The sequence below is a fragment of the Tiliqua scincoides genome, chromosome 6 (genome assembly GCF_035046505.1).
Source record: "Tiliqua scincoides isolate rTilSci1 chromosome 6, rTilSci1.hap2, whole genome shotgun sequence".
NCBI lineage: Eukaryota > Metazoa > Chordata > Lepidosauria > Squamata > Scincidae > Tiliqua > Tiliqua scincoides.
Window position 1 is genome coordinate 31,226,261 of NC_089826.1, and position 23,557 is coordinate 31,249,817.

Consider the following 23,557-nt stretch of genomic DNA (forward strand, 5'->3'; position numbering starts at 1 on the left):
TGTCAGGCAGCGAAAGACGACTTGACAGAGTATGAGAGGCATGCACAGTCTTCTTATTTCCCCAACCAAATATCTCATCATACTATCTGTGTGCATGAAAAAGGGGAAGAAAAGTCTCTGTGGAACCTATGGGAATCCTTTGCACGTGGGAATCCTCTGCACATGGACAGATTGTGCCTGACTTGAAAAAAATTAAAATATATACCCATGTTGAGGTATCAGTTTCTTATTTATATGTACAGGTCCATGCTCTTTATCTGCAGGTTTGGAACCTGCAGTTTTGACTCACCACAGATTCCAAGCCTGTGGAAGGCCTTATCTGATCTCCTGGAGGTAGTCTCCAGTCACACCCAAGAGGTTTTCTGAGGCCCGCAGAGGCCACACACAGCCTCTCTGGGTCTCAAAAAGGCGAGAAGTGACAGAAAGGCACTTTTGCAAAAACCAGAAGTGCCTTTCCTGCACCTCCAGAGGTCTCTCTGGACCTCAGAACACCTCTGGACATGACTGGAGAACATCTTTGATTGGGTCTGGAGGTCCTGTTGGACCTGACCCATGGATTTGCTTATCCATGGGTGTTGATATCCATGGGTGGTCTAAGAATGGATCCTCCATGGATACTGAGGTCCAACTGTAGATTTAATTTGGGTTTTGTCTGTTCATGTTTTATTTTTGAAATTGCAAAACAAGAGCAGGTACTCTGATCCAGTACTATTTCTACAAGTCTCTCTGGTATTTCGCATATACTTTTGAGAACGAGAGAGAGAGTATAAAACCTCAGCTTCATATATTCAGGAGGTTTGCCAAATTTATATAATTTTTCAGTTTTGTTCATTTTAAGCATATGAGAAAGGGGGAGAGAATGTGAAACACACACACACACACACACTATATTGAATTGTTCCCTAAAGAACATCTCTTCATGAAAGAAGCTCCATTTGCTCAAGGAGACAGGCTTATTTTTGCCCATTTACCACTTCCTATATTTCTTGAATACGTGCTCTCAAAGGTTCCCCACCTCTTGGGAACAGATTTTTTTGAGGTGCAAAAGGCTGCAGGGAAAAAGGAAAATTAGCAAAAATCTCCCCTCCCTGCTACACAAATAGAACTTCTTTCATGAACATTTAGGAATACTAAGATACAACCCATTATTCGTAATACTTAGTCCAAGTACTGGTGCCAGATTGATTGGGGGGGGGGGGTTAGGCCAAAACTCTGTGTTGGGCCCCTATGGCACTCCGTGAGAGTACAATTGGGTGCCACCAGTTCCGTTTCAGGAGTCAGCCTCCAGGGGGCCCTCCAATGGGCATGGATTCAGGGCTCCAAGAGGAATTTTATCAGGGGGTACAAATTTTCTTTTGGGCCCCTTCCCAAAGGGATGGGAGGGGTGAAACAGAGCAGGGGAGGGTGAGGAGAGGGGCAGGCAGAACAGGGGTGGAGAGGAAGCAAAACAGGGCAGGAGGAGAGTGATGACAGCCAGAAAAGTCTTTGGAGTCCAGGTCTACTTCCCAAGGTAGAGCTAGGGTCAACCCATTTTCACAATCTTGGCAACAAGATACAGAGAACCAGACACACGCTTAAGGGCACAATCTAACCAGGTCTATTCAGAAGTAAGTCCTATTTTGTTCAGTGGGGCTTACTCTCAGGAAAGTGTGGTTAGGATTGCAGCCTAAGTCTCTAAATTTTTTATATACAGAAAATCATTGCAGAAAATTAGCATCATAGTATTTCGGCTCACCCTAGAATGGAAAGTGTCCTGTCTGTACCAAAACGTACTTCTGCAGCAGCTGTTGTTCCACAGCTGTGTCCTTGAGCTCCTATACACTCCTTCATGGTTGGCAGATCCACAAGCCAAAGAGTTACTGTAGCAGGTCAGCTTCCTCCCAGATTTGACACTGTATTAATAAGGAGTGTCATGTATGCATCCCTTGGCCCAGCAGATAGGGCTTGCGGCCACAGCTGCCGCTGCATGCTCAGCATCCCATGCAGTCAGCAAGTTTGGTAGAGGTAGGAAAACATAAGAATCCAGGACATTTCTGGGCCCCCTCCTTTAGCTCCTGGATCTCCTTTTTGACACTGGGCCCAGGTACAAATTACTCCCTTTATCCCCCTCTCGTGGGCCCTGATGGATCCTCAGCCATTGCCCAACCCAGCCAACTCCTGCATCCCCACTGTTTAACATTGGATTCTGCTATCCAAGATGGCATTTTGTCAAACCATATATTAGGTGTGCAATATTCTCTTTGAGTACATTAGAAGTATGATGGAATAAATTTTGACTGCTGATCATCTGTTCTTAGTACTTCAGTCACAAACCGAACTTTTCAGCTATAAATAGATGAGACACACAAAATACAGAGAAAAATTATGCTCATAGTTTCAGGGATCAAAGTGTAGTTTTAGATTACTTCACATGGCTCAAAAGGGCTCTATCTGTTTTACAGCAAACCTATCATTAAAATCTGGCATGTCTGATGACTGTAATTATTAAATGCCATGTTACTAAATCACCAAAGCAATCAATCAGGAGGCTTTAAAAAAAAATCTGTTGAATTTTAAGATGTCCAGTAGATCTTTGGAGGCCAGATTGGATTTCAAAATGCTGATGAGGTCATCTCATCAAAATCTTACTAGCTATCCTGAAACGCTGCTGGACACCTCAGTTTTCCTTCCGACACATAAACTATTCCCCGTCACAGGCCGTTTTTATAACAGCCTCAAGCTGCGTTTATAAATAGTATAAAACATAAAGAGTAATACCCTATCCAGGTAAACCAAATATAAATGGATATTGAACTACTTCCAGGACCTTTGCCAACTTGAAGCTGTCTGTGCTGTTTGTTCACTGTCCCAGGGTCCCTTTTGAGATTGTGTTTTCTTTTGAAATTCGCACTCTCCCCCAACTGAGACTTACACATACATTTTTTTTGTAGATATTTTTGTTTTGAATTTGAACTTCTCATTACCTAGTGGTTTCATGGCTCACTTTCCATAACTTTTCAGTATCTTAATTCTGTATTTTTTTTATGGCCACGAATGTGCTCCTGCTCCCAAAACGCTCCCTTATTTCATTTGTGCTTGGTTGTATTGGGTTCAGGGTCTTTCTTGCTGTTTACTCCTGCAAATGTTGTTCTAACAATATCCTTCATAGATGCTTTCAGTACTCTTCTTCAGTGAAAAGGAAAGGCGGACCTTTTTCTGGTCTCATGAACACATGGCAGGAGAGTGATTCACTACCTACTGCACTTAGGTTATAGACACAGAAGACTTTTCTCCACTTCACTTACGCTCACACAGTGTGCTGTCTTCTACAAATACATTGCAGGGTCTTATGGCATGTTACTGTGAACATATAATTTGAGACTTCTATGCTTGTTTTGTGAATGAAAATTGAACGTGCAGGGGGCCTGATCTGGACCAGGACTGCAGTGCAGATGTTTGTTGGAAACCTTCAGTCTCGAAAGACTATGGTATCGCACCCTGAATGGAGGTTCTGGAACAGCGTCTAGTGTGGCTGAAAAGGCCAATTCGGGAGTGACAATCCCTTCCACACTGGGAGCAAGTGCAGTCTGTCCCTGGTCTGCCTCCCTAGCTATGGGCCTTCCTTCTTTGCCTCTTTGCCTCAGACTGTTGGCCAAGTGTATCTTCAAACTGGGAAAGGCCATGCTGCACAGCCTGCCTCCAAGCGGGCCGCTCAGAGGCCAGGGTTTCCCACCTGTTGAGGTCCACTCCTAAGGCCTTCAGATCCCTCTTGCAGATGTCCTTGTATCGCAGCTGTGGTCTACCTGTAGGGTGCTTTCCTTGCACGAGTTCTCCATAGAGGAGATCCTTTGGGATACGGCCATCATCCATTCTCACAACATGACCGAGCCAATGCAGGCGTCTCTGTTTCAGCAGTGAATACATGCTAGGGATTCCAGCACGTTCCAGGACTGTGTTGTTTGGAACTTTGTCCTGCCAGGTGATGCCGAGAATGCGTCGGAGGCAGCGCATGTGGAAAGCGTTCAGTTTCCTCTCCTGTTGTGAGCAGAGTCCATAACTCGCTGCAGTACAGAAGTGTACTCAGGATGCAAGCTCTGTAGACCTGGATCTTGGTATGTTCCTTCAGCTTCTTGTTGGACCAGACTCTCTTTGTGAGTCTGCAAAACGTGGTAGCTGCTTTACCGATGCGTTTGTTTAGCTCGGTATCGAGAGAAAGAGTGTCGGAGATCGTTGAGCCAAGGTACACAAAGTCATGGACAACCTCCAGTTCATGCGCAGAGATTGTAATGCAGGGAAGTGAGTCCACATCCTGAACCATGACCTGTGTTTTCTTCAGGCTGATTGTCAGTCCAAAATCTTGGCAGGCCTTGCTAAAACGATCCATGAGCTGCTGGAGATCTTTGGCAGAGTGGGTATGACAGCTGCATCGTCGGCAAAGAGGAAGTCACGCAGACATTTCAGCTGGACTTTGGACTTTGCTCTCAGTCTAGAGAGGTTGAAGAGCTTTCCGTCTGATCTGGTCCAGAGATAGATGTCTTCTGTTGCAGTTCCAAAGGCCTGCTTCAGCAGGACAGCAAAGAAAATCCCAAACAAGGTTGGTGCAAGAACACAGCCCTGCTTCACGCCGCTTCGAATGTCAAAGGGGTCTGATGTGGAGCCATTGAAGACAACAGTGCCCTTCATGTCCTTGTGGAAGGATCTGATGATGCTGAGGAGCCTGGGTGGACAACCGATCTTGGGGAGGATCTTGAAGAGGCCGTCCCTGCTGACCAGGTCGAAAGCCTTCGTGAGATCTATGAAGGCTATAAAGAGTGGCTGTCGTTGTTCCCTGCATTTCTCCTGCAGTTGTCTAAGGGAGAATACCATATCAGTGGTGGACCTGTTGGCTCGGAATCCGCACTGTGATTCTGGATAGACGCTCTCTGCAAGTACCTGGAGCCTCTTTAGTACAACTCGGGCAAACAACTTTCCTACATCGCTAAGGAGAGAGATGCCACGGTAGTTGTTGCAGTCACCCCTGTTGCCTTTGTTCTTGTACAGCGTGATGATGTTTGCATCCCTCATGTCTTGAGGTACTCCACCTTCTCTCCAGCAGAGACAGAGGATTTCATGCAGCTCAGTGACGATGATCTCTTAGCAGCACTTTAGGACTTCAGCAGGGATGCTGTCTTTTCCAGGTGCCTTGCCAAAGGCAAGGGAGTCCAGGGCCATGTGAAGTTCTTCTAGGGTTGGTTCACTGTCAAGCTCCTCCAGCACAGGCAGGCACTCAATGTTGTTCAGCGCTTCTTCGTTGACTACATTTTCTCTGGAATATAGCTCAGAGTAGTGCTGCACCCAGCGTTCCATCTGCTGCGCCCGATCCTGGATGACCTCGCCTGCGGCAGACTTCAGAGGGGCAATTTTCTTCTGCGTTGGACCTAGGGCCTGCTTGATACTGTCATACAGCCGCTTCACCTTGATGTTGCCCGTGTCAGCTGCTATCTGTATCTGGGAGCAGAGCTGGAGCCAGTAGTCGTTAGCACATCTCCTGGCAGTCTGCTGGACTTCGCTGTGAGCAGCTTGGAGGACCTGGAGGCTGCGCTCACTGCAGTGCACTCACCGCAGTGCAGAGAGGTTTGCAGATTTAACTGCACTTCTGTCACCCCAAAGTTAGCTACATCCGTGGCAAGCAGAGAACTATGTGTGATTTCAGGCTGCATAATTCTGTTTTCTGTTACGATGGATTCTTTGTCACCGTCATGGGCCTTGGAGAAGAATGGGCAAGCTCCAGGTTGCCCAGGTAAATAGTTGCTTCAGAAAGGCATGCAAGCTTTTAAGTATCTTTCAGACATGAGTGAGGATCAGTATAAGTGAAAGTCATTTGTATTCTTGTAAACAAAAGCTGGCTCAGCTGAAATTGTCAGTTGAGTATAAAAAAGAAATGTTTTTTCTTTCTCCCTCCCCCCTCCACTCCAAGTGAGATCTACTCTTTGTGCATGGAGCCAAATCCATTTTCGGACTAAGAGCTTACCTAACTTCTTCAGTCATGCCCTGGTAAACAGCATATAACATCACAATAAGCATGCCAGACACTCTCCAGAGCATTAAGTTTTGCTTGGGTGTATATAGTGATCATAGCAATCTGCCTTATGCTGAGTTAGAGTCTTGGTCCATCTGGGTCAGCATTGTCAACACTGTTTGGCAGTGGATCGCCAAGGTTTCAGACACAAATTTTTATCTATCCTAGCTAAAGATACTATCAAGTTTTGAACCTGAGCAGTTCCACAAGCAAAACAGGTGCTCTACCACTGAATTATGACCCTTCCCCTAATGCATACCAAGAAGGTTGAGGATATATTGCAAAAGGAGCCTGCTGCTTTCTAAGCTGAATAAATGACAGATTACCATGATCACTATTCAGGATATATGTCACTTACTCAAATGCTCCCAAACTGTTGTGGCTCCCGCCTTCCCTAGAAAGGCTTGAGCCTGGTGCATTACTTTGACAGTCTTCGTTTTCTTATTTTTGGAAACAAAGTCATAACTATTTAATGCATGTTGTGAAACAGCAGCTGCACAGGCTGGCTTCTTCATGCTCAGAGCCTAAGCTAGGACAACCTAGAGCCAGGGACACAACCTCCAAGTTTTTAGAAGATTGCTAGTTATCACAGTTGAATTTCTCTTCCTTGGAAATAGTTAGCAAAATCAACTGGAGAGGTTTACATCTCTGCAGGAAGCATAAGCTGCGACAACTTACTCTGCTCTATTAATAAAATATCCTTGACCGGGAAGGGATGCAGTAAATCACCTACTCCAAACTCCTGCCTTAAAATAATATCTTATCCCTAAAATATTTTTGACAGATATCTTTCTAACTTTTCCTTGGTGGATTTCAAGAAAGATATTCTGTAACCTTCCTGAATAGTTTAGTCTATTGTTGTGCTGCTTTTTATAGTTCTTGCTGATGTTCAGACACCAGAATTCTCAAACAGTCATTTCCCTTCTTTCTGACATCTTCCTTTTTAAATGTTGGAAGTTTCTCCACTTAACCTTCTTTTCTGTAGTCCATCGTGCTTGGTTCCTTAAGCATTTCAGAATATGATTTGCCCCAAAGAAATTATTCTAGGAGCAATGTACCAGAAATGAAGTTTAGTCTCATACTGGAGTGTGTGCATATAGTTAAGTTCCACAAATATAGCTGAAACTAGCACTTGGCAGAGAATGTTGTTTAAAAATATTCTGTCCCAGCATGTGCAAACTCGTTTTTGTTACAGAATTCTTTTGTTAAAGGTGCAGTCCTGCCATGTCTTTGCCAGAGTGATGGGATCTGTGTCAAATCAGTATGTTTTGGAATGCGGCTGCATTTGGAGCTTGTACTTACAAATGTTAAATTGGAATTCATGTTTAATATATTGCTTGGAAAGGTACCATGTCTAGCAAAATTTCACAAATAGAAGAAGGGGAAGCTACGCTTGTCGCTAGATTCAGAACATGCCCTGCAGGCGTTAACTCTTATCAGAATGATTGAGAATGAGCATAATCTTTCTAAGAGATCCTTTGTTTGCAATGTAGAAAGATTTGGCATAACCCCATGAAAACCTTCTAACACAAATAATCATCTCTATTTATTGTGTGGCTCTAGTGTTAATTCTGGGAACACAGTTCACCTGCCTTTTCCACACTGTATCTGTGCAAACATAAGGCAGATAAGCATCAGTAGAAATAAACGTGCATATTTGATGTGCAAATAATATGGAGTTCATATATATTGGTTTTTAGAAGAATTATATTTAGACAAACCAATAGATCTTAGTGTTCTACCCTTCCTCTTCCATGTAAATGTGTATGCTTAGCTTATTACAATGTACAGTTAGGTCACACCTTACATGTGGGTTAGGTTTTGCAGTCAGTGCATAAGGCAAAAATCACATATACTCACTGACCAATCCTATCCCCTGCCACTATAGCATGCAATTGCACCAATGGAACACATATTCATCCTATGGTGGGGAGGAGATAAGTAAAAATATTTCTTGGATCAGCCTATGGATCTCCTCCTCCTACACCAACCATTTTGCTGCTGGAAGTCCTAGGAGAATCAGGGGTGGGGCATGCAAAAAAATAAGGAATAAGATCTGCCATGCATGATGGCCAGTTCCACCCCCTTCCTCCCCAACACACTGCATGGTTCCTCCCCTAACATCTTACCAGAAGCTCCAAAGCCTTCTGAAACCACTATCAAATGCATTACACCTGTCCTTATTTGCTGCAGCAGCCCAGCAGTGTGCAACAGTGGCCTAGATTTCATACCACTGTAAAGTAGGAGAGGGGGGCAAAGGGGGTAATTTGTACCTGGGCGCAGGGTCAGAAAGGGGGGCCCAGGAGTCAAAGAAGGGGGCCCAGAAATTTTCTGGGATCTTACATTTTCCAATCTCACCTGACTCACTACCCCTGTAGCATGCTGGGGGCATTACTGTGAGCACATGGCAACAAGTACTGCCACAAGCCATACCCACCAGGCCCAGGAATGCATACATTCTTTAACAGTGTCATATCTGGGAGATATTCTTCAAGATTCTCCCCAAGATTGGATGTCCACCCAGGCTCCTCAGCATCATCAGATCCTTCCACAAGGACATGAAGGGCACTGTTGTCTTCGATGGCTCCACATCAGACCCTTTTGACATCCGAAGCGGAGTGAAGCAGGGCTGTGTTCTTGCACCAACCTTGTTTGGGATTTTCTTCGCTGTCCTGCTGAAGCAGGCCTTTGGAACTGCAACAGAAGGCATCTATCTCCGGACCAGATCAGACGGAAAGCTCTTCAACCTCTCCAGACTGAGAGCAAAATCCAAAGTCCAGCTGAAATGTCTGCGTGACTTCCTCTTTGCCGACGATGCAGCTGTCACTACCCACTCTGCCAAAGATCTCCAGCAGCTCATGGATCGTTTTAGCAAGGCCTGCCAAGATTTTGGACTGACAATCAGCCTGAAGAAAACACAGGTCATGGTTCAGGATGTGGACTCACCTCCCTGCATTACAATCTCTGAGCATGAACTGGAGGTTGTCCATGACTTTGTGTACCTTGGCTCAACGATCTCCGACACTCATTCTCTCGATGCCGAGCTAAACAGGCGCATCGGTAAAGCAGCTACCACGTTTTCCAGACTCACAAAGAGAGTCTGGTCCAACAAGAAGCTGACGGAACATACCAAGATCCAGGTCTACAGAGCTTGCGTCCTGAGTACACTTCTGTACTGCAGCGAGTCATGGACTCTTCACTCACAACAGGAGAGGAAACTGAGCGCTTTCCACATGCGCTGCCTCCGACGCATCCTCGGCATCACCTGGCAGGACAAAGTTCCAAACAACACAGTCCTGGAACGTGCTGGAATCCCTAGCATGTATTCACTGCTGAAACAGAGACGCCTGCGTTGGCTTGGTCATGTCGTGAGAATGGATGATGGCCGGATCCCAAAGGATCTCCTCTATGGAGAACTCGTGCAAGGAAAGCGCCCTACAGGTAGACCACAGCTGCGATACAAGGACATCTGCAAGAGGGATCTGAAGGCCTTAGGGATGGACCTCAACAAGTGGGAAACCCTGGCCTCTGAGCGGCCCGCTTGGAGGCAGGCTGTGCAGCATGGCCTTTCCCAGTTTGAAGAGACACTTTGCCAACAGTCTGAGGCTAAGAGGCAAAGAAGGAAGGCCCATAGCCAGGGAGACAGACCAGGGACAGACTGCACTTGCTCCCGGTGTGGAAGGGATTGTCACTCCCGGATTGGCCTTTTCAGCCACACTAGACGCTGTGCCAGAACCACCTTTCAGAGCGCGATACCATAGTCTTTCGAGACTGAAGGTTGCCAATATATCTGGGAGAAAACCGACCTGCTACAGTAGCTCTTTGGTTTGTGGATCCACAAACCATGACGTTTGTGGATAGAGGAGGTCAAGGACAAAGCTGCAGGATTGCAGCTGATACAAAAGTCAGTTTTGGTATACACAGGACAGTTTCCATTTTAGTGTGAGCCTAAATACAATGACTAATCTCCTGCAATGATTTGCTATATTGGAAAGATTTTAGAGAGACTTAGGAGTGTGTTTGGTTTTCTGTGTCTGGCTGCCAACACCAGGCAGGCAGACCTCAGCTCTACCTTGGGAGGAATGATAAACCTGGGCTCCAGCTGTTGCCACTTTCCCCCTGCCTGTTTTGCCCCCATTCTGCCCACCCCCATTGCCATTCCCCACACTCTGTTTCCTCATTGGGAAGGGGCCCAAAAGAAACTTTGTACCCCCTGATAAAATTCCTCTCAGAGGCCCTGCTGTAAAGGACCTTGCATGGCCAGAATGATAGTTCTAGCAGTGCAAGGGTCCCAGTAGGATTGGGATCAAAATTACCTTGAAAATCTCTTAAATCTGAAAAAATACCATCTCTTTTAAAACTACTAGGGACATGCAGGAACTGAGACCAACTGAGAGAATAGCAGGTTCACACTCCAGTCTCAGGCTCATTCTATGGCAGACACTCATTGAGTGGAATGCAGGTAGAATCACCAGCACTATTTAATTTTTTTTTTGCGTCAGTATACCTGAATTTGTGCAAGTAAAATGCACGTATGATGCAACTTGATTGTAAGAACATAATAACAGTCCCGCTGGATCAGGCCATAGGCCCATCTAGTCCAGCTTCCTATATCTCACAGTGGCCCACCATATTCCCCAGGGAGCATACAAGACAACAAGAGACCTGCATCCTGGTGCCCTCCCTTGCATCTGGCATTCTGACTTAGCCCATTTCTAACATCAGGAGGTTGCACACACACATCATGGCTTATAACCCATCATGGATTTTTCCTCCAGAAATTTGTCCAGTCCCCTTTTAAAGGCATCTAGGCCAGATGCCATCACCACATCTTGTGGCAAGGAGTTCCACAGATCAACTACAATTGTGTATTGCCTTCAAAAATACATGACCGTTTGTTCTTAACAGAACTGCTTAAGAAAACCTTGCTGGATCTGGTCAAAGACCCATCTAGCCCAGCATTTTGTTTCCCACAGTTGCCCACCAGCTGCCCCTGGGAAGCAGGAGAGAAAGGTGGACCTCTGTCCCGCCCTTGCTGTCTGGCAACTGGTAATTCAGAGGCTTACTGCTGCTGAACCTGGAGGTAATTCGTAGCCATCATTAGCCATCATTAATAGACCTTATCGCCACAAATTTGTCTAATCTCCCTTTAAAGCCATCCAAATCAGTGGCCATCACCACATTTTGTGCAACAAACTAGTGGCATGCTGTGTGAAAAAGTACCTCCTTTTGTCCAGCCAAAATTTTCCACCAGTTAATTTCATTGGATGCCCCTGGTTCTAGTACTGTGAGAAAAGGATAGCAACGTTCTATCCACTCTTTCTAAACCATGCATAGTTTTATAAGTCTCAATCGTGCCCTCCCTTAATCACCTTTTTCCCCAAGATAAATAGCTCCTAACGCTGTAGCCTTAGCTCAGAAGGAAAGTGCTCTAGTCCTCTGATCATTTTGGGTGCCCTCTTCAGCAGCTTTTCCAGACCTGCAATATCCTCCTTAAGGTGAAGCAACCAGAACTGTATAGTCTTTCAAATGTGGCTATATAGGGGCAATATAATATTAGCAGTCTTATTCTCAGTCTCTTTCCTAGTGACCTCTAGCATGGAATTTGCTTTCTTCACTGCTGCTGCAGGCTAGGTTGGTATGTTGTGATGTCTCTTCTAACCAGATGGGAAAGATTGAACTTCACAGATGGAGAGCTGAGGGAGGGAGGGAGAGATAGTAATTTGCTCCAGGCCAGACACTGTAAGTTCATAGGTTAGCTGAGAAGTGGCAATAGGTGGAAGAAGTCAAGGTACTGTGAAAAGTTGAATTTATGGAGAGATCTAGTGCTCTCTGATCTTTCCTTTGAGGAGACTCATAAGTCCCACTTCCCATGTTTCATTTCAAGGAGAGACAGGAATACAATTCATTTTTGCTGATTGTTTTGTTGCTCATTGGAATGTGTGAACAAGTGCTTGCACCTGCATGCAGGGATATTTGACTTCTTGTACAAGATATTCAGCATTCATTCTATTTAAAATGCAACATGTGCAGAATGTTAAAGACAGAACGATGAATAAAACAAGACTGATTATTTGGATTTCAATACAGTCCAGCCAAACAGTCAGGTTTAAATAGGAGGGCAAGGATCCAGGGAGGGTAAATTCCCAACCAGCTAAAAGAGACCTGCAGCCTTGCAGCTCCTGGAGCTATAACTGTCATCTACTGTCCTGCTAATCCCTTGGAGCCCAGCCTTTTCAATCAGTCAGAAGGGTAGGGGGAGAAACTAGATAAGAATATAAAACTAGGGCCTTCTTATGAATGAGATATTTCCATGAGCTGCAAGTGTGCCTTCTGGGACCAAGTGCCTCATGGGGACAGATTGTCAGATAAGACACAGACAAGCAAATTAAGCATCTGTGCAAGTTGAGGAAGTATTTCTGAGGTCCTTAGAACACCTCTGGATGTGACCAGAAGGTGCTACAGGTCACGTTTGGAGGTTCTCTGATGAAGGAGTTTCACCATGGAACGTAGCCCTTACATATACCAAGGTCCAACTGTATATATGTTTTTATGCAAATATCTGAAATCTCCAAGTTAAGATGGGGGAATTGGAATGGTTGGTGGCTAGGAACACACTGATATAGTGGGCATAAGAGAAGCCTGGTGGAATGCAAAGAACCATGGGATATTGCAATCCTGGGTTACAAACTCTAGGAGAGACGGGGAGCTACACGTAGGAGGTGGGGTGGATCTCTATGTCATAGTAGGGGTAGAATCTAGCAAAGTAGAATTTGAAGGAGGGGGGTCCAACTCTGCCTTAGAGTCAGTGGGGTGGGAGTGAGAGACATCTTGGACCATGAGCAACAGTTTTTGATTCTCTTGCCTTTTGTTCCGGAAAAGTGACCTTAATTTTCCTCTTATTTTTATCTTGATTTATTTTTTACAATGTAGGTACCTTTACTGAACATTGGTTGACTTATTTGTGATGTAAGCAGGTGTGTGACTAGTCAGAGTCGAGCTTAGAAAAGATTTGAATGGGGGGGGGATATAAGTATCTTTAGATTTGACACTTGGGATGTATTTTTTTCCCCCCTTAAGGCTTAATTTTGGAACCTTTTCACTGTCCTGCCTACTGAGTGGGAAAGTTGGTGTTCCCACTCTCTAATCCTGCTTCTTGAGGTGTGTAGGAGGCACTCGGGGCAAGTTAGCGTGCACTGTGGCAGGTACCCTTCATCCGGGAAGCTCCACAATTTGTGCTATTCACAGACCACCACAGGATGCCAATCTGCTCCAGGTTCCTAATCCCTTTCTCACACAATCTCTTGTAACCATCTACAGGGGGGAAACAAACTTGAAAGAAAGGGAAAGGAAAATGAAACACAGTGTAAAAGCCCAACCTATCAGACTGCCGGTTGCTGCATATACAATTGGCACCAGCTGCAGCCCAATTAAATTCAAAAGTTCACAGGTGTTCTCGGCAGAGGATGCATTAATGAAGCCACTTTCTTGAAAATACCTAAGACTTTAACACAGAAGCTCATTTCTTTCTTTTTTTCTTCTCTCTTCCTTTCTCCCTTCCCCCCCCTTTTCTCTCTCAAGATTCTTTAAAGCTTTTTTGGAGCACTTCAAATATAAAGAAACTGAAAAGGACTTTCAGCCCTTTGCAAGAAAGTTGGTCCTTAAAACCACAATGGACCTGACACAAGCAAGCTGAATCAGCTATTCATCTCGTTTGATTCATCCTAACAGATGAATTGTCAGGTTATCAGCCTGTGGTTTCAGCAGTAAAATAGTTTGTCCTTGAATATGTTTTCATGCAGGAAGCTACAACTGGGTGACACTGATTTTTGTTTGCTTCACTTGTGACGCTAAAATTAATATTGATCTCCAATGCACACTGTGTCTGTGTGTGTTACCAGTGACTATTGTCAGGAATTTTAGGTGAAAATAACTAACGTGCTCTCCACGACTAAGTAAATTAAACAGTACATTAAATAGTTAGAAACAGTAAATTAAACAGAAAAGGTGTTGAGAATAAGACGGCTAATATTATAATGCCGTTGTACAAATCGATGGTAAGGTCACACCTGGAGTACTGCATCCAGTTCTGGTCCCCACATCTCAAAAAGGATGTAGCGGAAATGGAAAAAGTGCAGAAGAGAGCAACCAAAATGTTTACTGAACTGTGTATCCTCCCTTACAAGGAAAGGCTACAGCATTTGGGACTCTTCAGTCTAGAAAAGAGGTGTCGGGGGGCATGATTGAGACATACAAAATTATGCAGGGGATGGGCAGAATGGATAGAGAGACGCTCTTTTCCCTCTCACATATTCTCATGTACTTACATAACACCAGAACCAGGGGACATCCACTAAAATTGAGTGTTGGGAGAGTTAGAACAGACAAGAGAAAATATTTCTTTATCCAGCGTGTAATTAGTCTGTGGAACTCCTTGTCACAGGAATGCCTGTCTTTAAGAGGGGATTGGACAAATTTCTGGAGGAAAAGTTCATCATGGGTTACAAGCCATGATGTGTATGTGCAAGCTCCTGATTTTAGGCTACCTCAGAATGCCTGATGCAGGGCAGGGCACCTGGTTGTGTCTTGCTGCCTTGTGTGCTCCCTAAACCATTGGTGGACCACTGTGAGATACAGGAAGCTGGACTAGGTGGGCTTTGGCCTGATCCAGCGGGGCTCTTCTAATGTACATTTCTTATTGATTTTCTATGGGATCCTCCTCTATCTCACAAGTGTACAATATACAGTGGTACCTCGCATAACGAATGCCTCGCGCACCGAAAAACTCGCAGAACGAAAGCGTTTTGCGAAGTTTGGTAACTCGCACAATGAATTTTTATGACCCGTGCTTCACAAGACGAATTTTTTCCTTTTTTTAAAAAAATTGTCCTGGTTTGTTTTAAATCGCACAACCGTTAATACCCAGGATGCATTGTGCCTGGAGGTTTAAAAAGCCTCCCCAATGCAGCCTGGGCTCACTTCTCCATGTGCAGTTCCAGGGTTGACTTCCAGGAGCCACTGTGGCCTGTGCTGTGGGCGAACCCTGTCTTTGGTCAACTGTTCTGAGCAGTTCTGAGCAGTTCACCAACTCCTTGGGGAACCTACTACCAGCAGTTAAGGTAAGTTTCTTTGAACTTTTCATAACTTTTGGGAAGTGGTGGCCAGCATTTGAGGTACGTTTTGGGGGGCCAGCTGGCCAGTTGGCCAGTTTTGGCCTGCTGTTTTGGGGAGGTTAGGGGAGTTTTTCCAGCAGTTTGGGGAATCTGTGGAACTCATTTGCAACCGTTTTTCCAGACCAGGATTTAAGGGGCTTCTTCACAGGGACATCTCAAGCAGTGGAAAGGTAGGGAGCATAGCTTCACCATGTGCATTTGTTCTCCTGTGTTGGGGGAGGGCTGTTATGCCACTTTTTTGTCCCGGGCAGGTTTGGCCAGGGGTGGGAAGGTGTGCGTGAAGCGGATGTGAAGCACTGCCTTTTGTTTTTGCGAACGTAGCAACTGCTGACATGGGTCCCAAGAAGGGTGCTCCTGCAGAGGCCAGGAAGAGGACAAAGATGATGCTAGAAATGAAGAAGGAGATCATCCAGAAGCACGATGGAGGCATGCGAGTGACAGACCTCGCCAGGGAGTACGGGAGGAATCCATCCACCATCGGGACCATCCTAAAGATGAGGGAGAAGATCCTTGCGACAGATGCAGCCAAGGGAGTCACCAGGATTGTGAAGAACCGGTCAGCTGTTCTGGAGGAGGTGGAGAAGTTGCTGCTCATCTGGATGGAAGAGAAGCAGCGTGCAGGGGGCACAGTGACTGAGGCTGTCATTTGTGAGAAGGCCAAGGCCTTGCACGCAGACCTCGTACAGCAAGAGCCAGGAACCTCAACCGAGCCAGAAGTCTTCAAGGCAAGCAGAGGCTGGTTTGAAAGATTCAAAACCAGATCTGGAATCCACAGCGTGGTCAGGCATGGAGAGGCTGCCAGTTCCGAGGTTCCTGCGGCTGAGGACTTTGCCATGGAACTGAAGGACATCTGCCAACAGTGGAAAAACGTGCAGACTTATGCACAGCGGCACCACCCAGACAAGGCTCTGGCACATGACCTTGCGAACATGTTTGCTACAAGGATCATGTCCTCTTTCAGAGGGGTGCTGAAAAGACGGCTGAAGCAGCAGACCATGGAGAGGTTCTTCATGAAGAAGCAAAGAGTGGAAGAGGAACCTGCTGCTTGTACCAGTGGTGCCCAGTTGCCTTCATCCTCCTCCTTGTCCTCCTAGAAGCCTTGAAGTCAAGCCTTGAAGCCTTCTCCCAGTTGTCCAAGTTGTTAAGTTAAGTTAGAGCAGTGATGCTGAGACTTGGGGGACAGAGGGGTCTGTCTCCAGGTTGTCTTTGGCTAACTGTAAACTGCTTCTGTCCTAGCTAGCCAGCCTGAGACCGTTCCTGCATGCGCCTTCTCCACGTTTGCCAGTGTCCCTGCCTACTCTACTGCGCCTGCTCCCAGTTGACCAGCGTTTGTGCCATCCCCAGAGAGACCCTCTGCAGCTCTGGGAACGTAAAAGACTGCTGCTGTGATGTGGAGACAGTTCTGTCTGCCTCCAGTTTCCTGACTTAAAAGACTGGTCCTGTAGGTTGAGACATTTCAGCCTGACTTGGTCACCTTAAAATGTTTGTGTACAAGTGTCCCCTAGAGCCTTAGAGAGTCTTTTGGTGATTTTAAAAAGTTTCTGTATTGGTTTCTGTATGATGTCCCTGTTTACATGCCTTAAAAATGTACTTTCTGACGAGTTTTGCACAGTCCAAGGACTGCTTGTGACTGTTTCTGTTCAGTTTCAGTGTTAAGCCTCAAGTCAGATGGTCCTGCCTCATGTTTGCTGATTTTTAAATGTTTTTCTGTCATGTTTAAAAAGTTGAAGTTTTGTGCTTGAAATTTTTGAAATCTTCTGTACAGTATGTATGCCTTTAAAGAGCACTTAATAAACACTTTGTAAACCAAATTTGACTTTGTTCTGACTTTTCTTGCCCATAGGAACGCATTAATTAAATTTCAATGCATTCCTATGGGAAAACGTGCTTCGCAAAACGAAAAACTCGCATAACGAAAGGACTTGCGGAACGGATTAATTTCGTTATGCAACGCACCACTGTACTGCACTGCTATTTTGCTTGGGCCCGCTGGTTCTGTTGAAATGTCAGGCGTCAAATGTTCTAATAGTTGCAGAGAAGTTGGGGAATAGTAAAATATACCCTGGAGAAATAAGATTGTTGATAACATGTTGTTCTTTTTTACATTCAGTAATTTAAAACAAATAATACAATTTGGGGGAAACCTTTTGGAAAATGTGTATTTATGAATAATACCATCATTTTATATATCATTTGATGCGTAATTTAATGCACAATGCAATGAAAGAAATCATGCTGAATTATTTGCTTTCTATCAAACATTATGACCAATTAACAAGAAAAAGAAAACACAACTGCCTTATCTAACAAAAAGTGGATTTTCTTAACTCAAAACCGATCAATGGGATTGTTCTGAGAGCCAGTGAGATGTTGTTATGACACAGAAGGGAACCAATATGGTGTTAGTATGAGTCAGCTCTCATTTCCATGGACCAGATCTAATTCTAGAACTCTTATTCAGTTGTGTGACTGTCATCAAGTTGGCCACTGGTTTTTTTGTTGGTTACGGATTTGTTGGGTGACTAGTACTGTTATATATAAAGTGAATGGGGGTTCTACCAACCCTAATAATGCCACTGCATTTAGATTGTGTGTATATTGTAATTTATTCTATGTGGTCTGGTACAGGAGAGCTCCATCATGGGAGTAATGCAAACCCTAGTGATACATCTGCAAATAGATAAGAGAAAGGGAATTTTACAGACTCTCTCACCTGGAATGGTGTGCTTTCTTTCAAATTCACACGCACCCAAACAGACACAAAACACAAGCATAAAGAAGCAAAAGAAGTTCAGACATTTGTTAGAAGAAAATTAAAGCAAGCAATCTATTACCAACCGGAATCCCTTCTTTCCCTCCTACATGTTCAGTTTGGCCTGTGAGCTCCCTTACTTCCAACCCCCATTGACAGGCGTCCCATAAGAATTGGGGCCAGTCTCAATCAGACCTTAAGAGCATACTTCAGGTTTTGATACTCCAGGTTTTATGTTTTTGTATCAACATTTCACAAATTGTTGAACAGACCTATTCATCACCTGACTTGCTGTTCTGAAACACCCATACCTCTTTTCCCAATATCTAGAGGTTCCCAAATCTGGGTTGCCAGTTTTCCTTTGATACTGCGTACAAATCAGTAGAAACATGGGATGAAAAGGAAGCTCTGTGGGCCAACTATGGTAGACCAGGTCTCTCTCGTGTAAAACAGTGTGTTTTAATGCCAGTATTCATTCTGTCTTTAAATGCAATCACTCGCATTGAAAGGGCGAGTGTCTCTCTCTGGGAGTTAAATGTCACTCTCTTGAAAGGGAAGAACAAGCAGTTTTGACTTTTGGCATCCCAAAATGTCCAGTAAGAGAATAAGGAAATGTATCCAGATGATCTTCTGACGATTTGTCCTGCATTACCATGTTTCCTGGTTTAGGAATTGAGAAATAGGATTCATACATTAGGCACTACTGCTAGTTCTTGCCAACAAGATGGTTCATGCCATTTCTCACTTTTTAATATCTTGGGTATGTTGAAAAACAGTAGCATGCAGAAGAGTGCCTGATCGGAAGTAACCTCAATATTCTTGTAATTTCACAAAGCTGTCTAAAGCCATGCGTTTGTTTTTTTCTCTCGGAAGGCTTCCTGAACACATGCTAAATCCCCTAAAAAGCTCCTAAATGACTTTGGCAGCCATTGGTCCAGCACAGGCAGTGGAAGTCTTTTCAGCAAGTGAACAAGCAATGAAAATATGCTGAATAGCTGACAACTGGATTTCAGCTGGCTTTCGTTTGCACACTTAAGGGCACAGCAATGTCAATCACTGTTTTCCGTCTTGCACTGAAAATCATGATCCCCCTGCTCATTCCTCAAGTTCTTTCCACCGCAGAAATGTGTTTTTGGAATGACATTAACGTGAGGTTGTTTCTGCTGTATGAATCCCAGAGAGTTAAGAACGTATCTCAGGCTTTGAGACATTAGCCTTCTTCTCTTTTCTGTGCATTTGTTTCCTCCAGTTTTCTTTTTTGAATTATTGATATTCCTTTTCTTACTATTACTTAAAGTATTTGATCTCTCACTTGTTTGGGGGACAACTTATTTGATAAGTGAACTTTTAATTGAATATTTGCCATGCAGGATTTTAATTACATGGGAGGCAGCCCAAGCCAAAGTTGTGCTCAGCTTCCACCATCCCTTTCAAAGAAATGTATTTGGATATGCCCTCTCCCATCACCACCTTCTCCTCCACCAATTCTTCTAAACTAGCGAGGCAGAGAGGATGTTGTGAGCTGAACTAGAAAAAGCAGCAAGTGACGGAGGAGATGGAAGGAGCAGTCCTCTTCTCTCTTGAAAGGGTTGGGAATAGAATTGTAGTGGCCACTATCTCCTTCTCCACTGCTGCCACCACAATATTCAACATTGATGCTGGCGGAGGAGGCACTAAACTACCTCCCTGTCCTCATCCTGAGTGAGGGGCAGATGGAAGAGACAATAGGATGGTGCATCTGGGCAGGCGGGGGGTTGTGGGTGAGCATGGAGTGCAGAACACTCCTCCATTATTCACCACCTCCTCCGCCCTGCTGCTTGAAGCAGGCACTTCACCATCCTCATGGGTGGGCCAGCTCTGTATAAGAGGGCAGCATATGGTGTTCCAATTACAAACATTAGTCTGTTAATGTGCCTGATGAATTTTGCCACACTTTGAACTGGAATTTGATTTTTACAGCTACTACCACAAGACAACTTTGCAAGAATGTGGCCTTCTCTTAACCTTGCTGTGACTGTTGTCTGCCTCCAATCATCAGAAGATAAAATGTTTGATTGATGGATATGCCAACATTAAAAAAATGAATATTTGTCTATTTTATTTCAGATTACTGCAGTTTGTAGAGAAGCTGCCCTTCTAGCCCTTCAGGAAAATATTCAGGCGAACTGTATTATGGGAAGACATTTTCAACAAGCCTTAGCTATTGTAACTCCTCGAATTCCAGATTCTCTACAGCAGTTCTATGAAGATTATCAGAAGAGCAGTGGCATGCACTTGTTGTAAGAACTGGATTAATAAACATATATAATGGAATGTGATTTAAGGACACCTTCTATAAATTGAGCAGCGAATCTATAACTTTTTTCCAAGCATTTTTTTAAAAGTTGTGTTTGAACTGAACTTTGCAAAGGAGTTTACATAATGAAAAAACCTGGAATAGCAATTGAACTGTATGAATGCAATAAACTGCTGAAAGTTTCTCCTCTACAATAGAATGCCAGAATTTCTACAGCTTTGTTATAGCATTATAATTTTGCTACTGGTACCTTCATTTTAAGCTGATCTCTTTTCCACAAAGCAACAGCACAAGACTTTTTGGTACCTGATCATGCCCCAGGCTCATGGGATCATGCCCCAAAGCAGGTACCCTTCCATCCGCCCACTCTTTCATTACATTGGCATCCTTTAGTCTTGGAAGACTATGGCATCATGCTCTGAAAAGTGGTTCTGGAACAGAGTGTCCTCTCCAGTGCGCGAAGCCTGGGTAAAGTAGATATGGAGGATAGACTGTTACCCATGCAGCAAATCCCCCCTCTCCACGTCGCTGAAATGGTCCAATGGAAAGGCAGAAGCCAATATGGTTGGTTCCAGCGGCGTCACAGGAGTTACCAGAACGTGACTGTGTTCAGCCATGAATTATCTCAGGGACTCTGGCTCCAGATTTTGCCTCGAGGTTGATTCCTGAAGCCTTTTCCATAACTGGATGTAGCCACAAGGCAGTGGAGGTTTGGGATCAGAGTTTTCCTTCTCTCAGATGCGCTGCCTTCCCAGGCTAACAAGTTCCAACTACCCAGTGGCTGTTTAGTTGCCTCTTACAATAAGTACAGCCAAACTGAGGGCCTATTCTTATCCCCAGCCCCCAGGGGTAACACTCTCATACTCACTCATAAAAGCAGACAAAGATATTTCAATTTCATCCTCCTCTGCCTCACTTTTGTTAGCATCCCAGGTAGTGGTAGGGTGCAGTCTTATACAACTTTCCTGGGAGTAAGCTCTATTGAACATAATGGGGGTTACTTTTGAGTAGGCATACATTGGATGGTCATATTAGGATTGCCTCACTGATGAGAGCTCCCCTTATTGGAAGGGGTGATGAGTTGAGAGAAGGGGGGGCAACTAAGAGCAAAGGGAGTTCTTCCCCATGTTCTGCACCTGTGGAGGAAGAAATGCAAGAACTAAAATAATGGAATGAGTGTGGGGGCATGTTGGGGCCACTTCCATATTTGAATAGTGTCCCTGCCGAGTCCATGGTTTCCATATATGTGTGTGCGTGTTTGTGGAACTAGTTCGCCTTGCATAGGCCACAAAATAGCACCAGTCCTGGGTGTGTCTCAGTGATGCATGGAAGTTTGACAAATGGCAGATCTGCTCTTCCTGAACGTTTAACTTGGGGTTGGGCACCCCCACAAACCTTTGAAATTTGACAATGTGGTAGGTCATGACTTCATGGCGAACCTTCTGTAGCCCAGTTCCAGGGCATCTGGGAAGGCACCTCAGATGTCCAGCTCAGATGTCCAGCTGCATCTTCCATTGGGGCATCAGGTGGTGGAGATGGTGGGCTTCCTTACAGGTTCAGTATTTCATTGCATGCCAAACAAAGTGCTGTTCAAAGAGCAGAGTGAGTCCAAGGATGTTTTTGACGAACGAGATGGGTATCTTGTGGACACAAATATATACCAAGCATTATAAATCCAACTCACTGATGAACAGAAATGAAGCAAAGCTGAGCATTACAGAGAAGCTTTTTCAAGGTAAATGCACACTCCCAAAGAACCCATAATCTATGCCATGAGCTGTGAAACGGGCTTTTCCCTCCAGGTATAGGAAATGATGTCAGGGCTGATGTTACCACAGAAGTGATCGAAACTGGGCAGGCATAATGTTTCTATGATGTCATATCCCCCACACCTACAATGAAAGCAGTGGGTCTATATTTGGGGTAGGTATAGGGTAATGGCTGCCACTTACTGCCTTCTTGCAGTCTTCTTCCTGCAGTATATCTTGTGAAACATGTTCTGTAGTTTATGATGGAATGGATCAATAATGCTGCAAAGACAAGACGGATCTTGTGAATAGATGTGAGAAAGCAAAGAAACCAGAGGACCCTCCGCTTCCCGTGAGGTCTCTGACGAAGAGAAAGGCTGCTCACCAGTCCATATCTTTCTTTGTTGAGTGCCTGGTTGCGGGGCGACAAGCCTGTTAACACAAATGAGAAAAAATAAAATATTGAGGACTTGTGGGGAGGAAGGTTATGTGGTCTTCGTTTCTTTTGAATTCAAATGTTATTTTTCAGACTGCCACACCCATTCCGCTGCTGTTGTTTCTTAGGTGGTTCCCCAGATTTGGGGGCTACTTTTCATTTGGGAAGGATTTCTCAAGGAGGTTTCCTTCCATGTAGGCTAACTCTGAGTGATGGCAGTGTGAGCTACCTTTTCTAGTCACTCCTAGTTAAAAGGTGAAGCAGGGAGATAGTCATTGACTGCTAGGTGCTCCACCCACCAGGCCCTTCTCCATTCACTTACATTTGTGAACAGTCCTAGGATCTGAATCTGAGGAGTTCTGGCAACCTCGTTCGTTGTCTCAGGTCTAGGCCAAAAAGCTAGTTCTTACATTCAGAAGAAAACATATTGGTGAACAGTATGGCTCCTCCTTGGATGAGCTATTGACAAATCCTATAGGGAGACCCCAAGTCAAACCGGGGAACTCATCTTTCCTTCCACACTGAGGCTTTTCCCTTACCCAAGAATGGTAAACCATCCTGCAACCCAGATAATGAAGAGAAACAGAAGCAAGAGCTGCCCCAGCCCTGCAACTAAGTCACTGTCCATCACAAGTACAAACATGATGCTGCTGTACAACCAAAGACCAAGAGCTGGCAAATTCTGAACCAGGCCTAGGAACTCCTTGGGAAAAGAAAAAACCTCTAACATCACAAAGAGTCTAGCCCTGATTGGCTCAGGGGACCTTTGTAATGAAAACACAGCAGACTTCACAATTCTTCTCCGTAAGAAGGCCCAGTAGTTTTTCACCTTAAAAAAAATAACAAGTTAATTTGTTAGTTTTACTGGCAAACTGCCTTCTTCCTCTTGCACACGCTTGTCCTCCACTGATGGCTGGCTATTTTAAATTTGTTAGTCATCCTGGGCCTTAAGGATAAAGATTCTAATCAGGTTTATTTCAGGTATCAAACACTGTTCCCAAATTAGGAAAAATTCTGACTAAGAGAGTGAGTCACTCAAAAGGCACATTGTGGTTGGCAGCAATTTTCAGATTTTTCTCCCCAAATTTGGGTTGCAAAACTTGATAAATTGAAAT

The 23,557-nt window shown here is 44.6% G+C and overlaps 1 protein-coding gene across 2 annotated transcripts in view; it reads left to right on the forward strand.

Annotated features, from left to right (window-relative positions):
* AFG2A (AFG2 AAA ATPase homolog A) overlaps positions 1-22,480 on the forward strand; it is a 209,324-nt gene extending 186,844 nt beyond the window's left edge. For both annotated transcript variants that reach the window (XM_066632442.1, XM_066632441.1), the window contains exon 16: positions 20,069-22,480. In XM_066632442.1, the coding sequence (XP_066488539.1) occupies positions 20,069-20,245 (177 nt within the window). In that variant the 3' untranslated portion in view covers positions 20,246-22,480. The remainder of the gene's footprint in view (positions 1-20,068) is intronic.
* Positions 22,481-23,557: the final 1,077 nt, after the last annotated feature.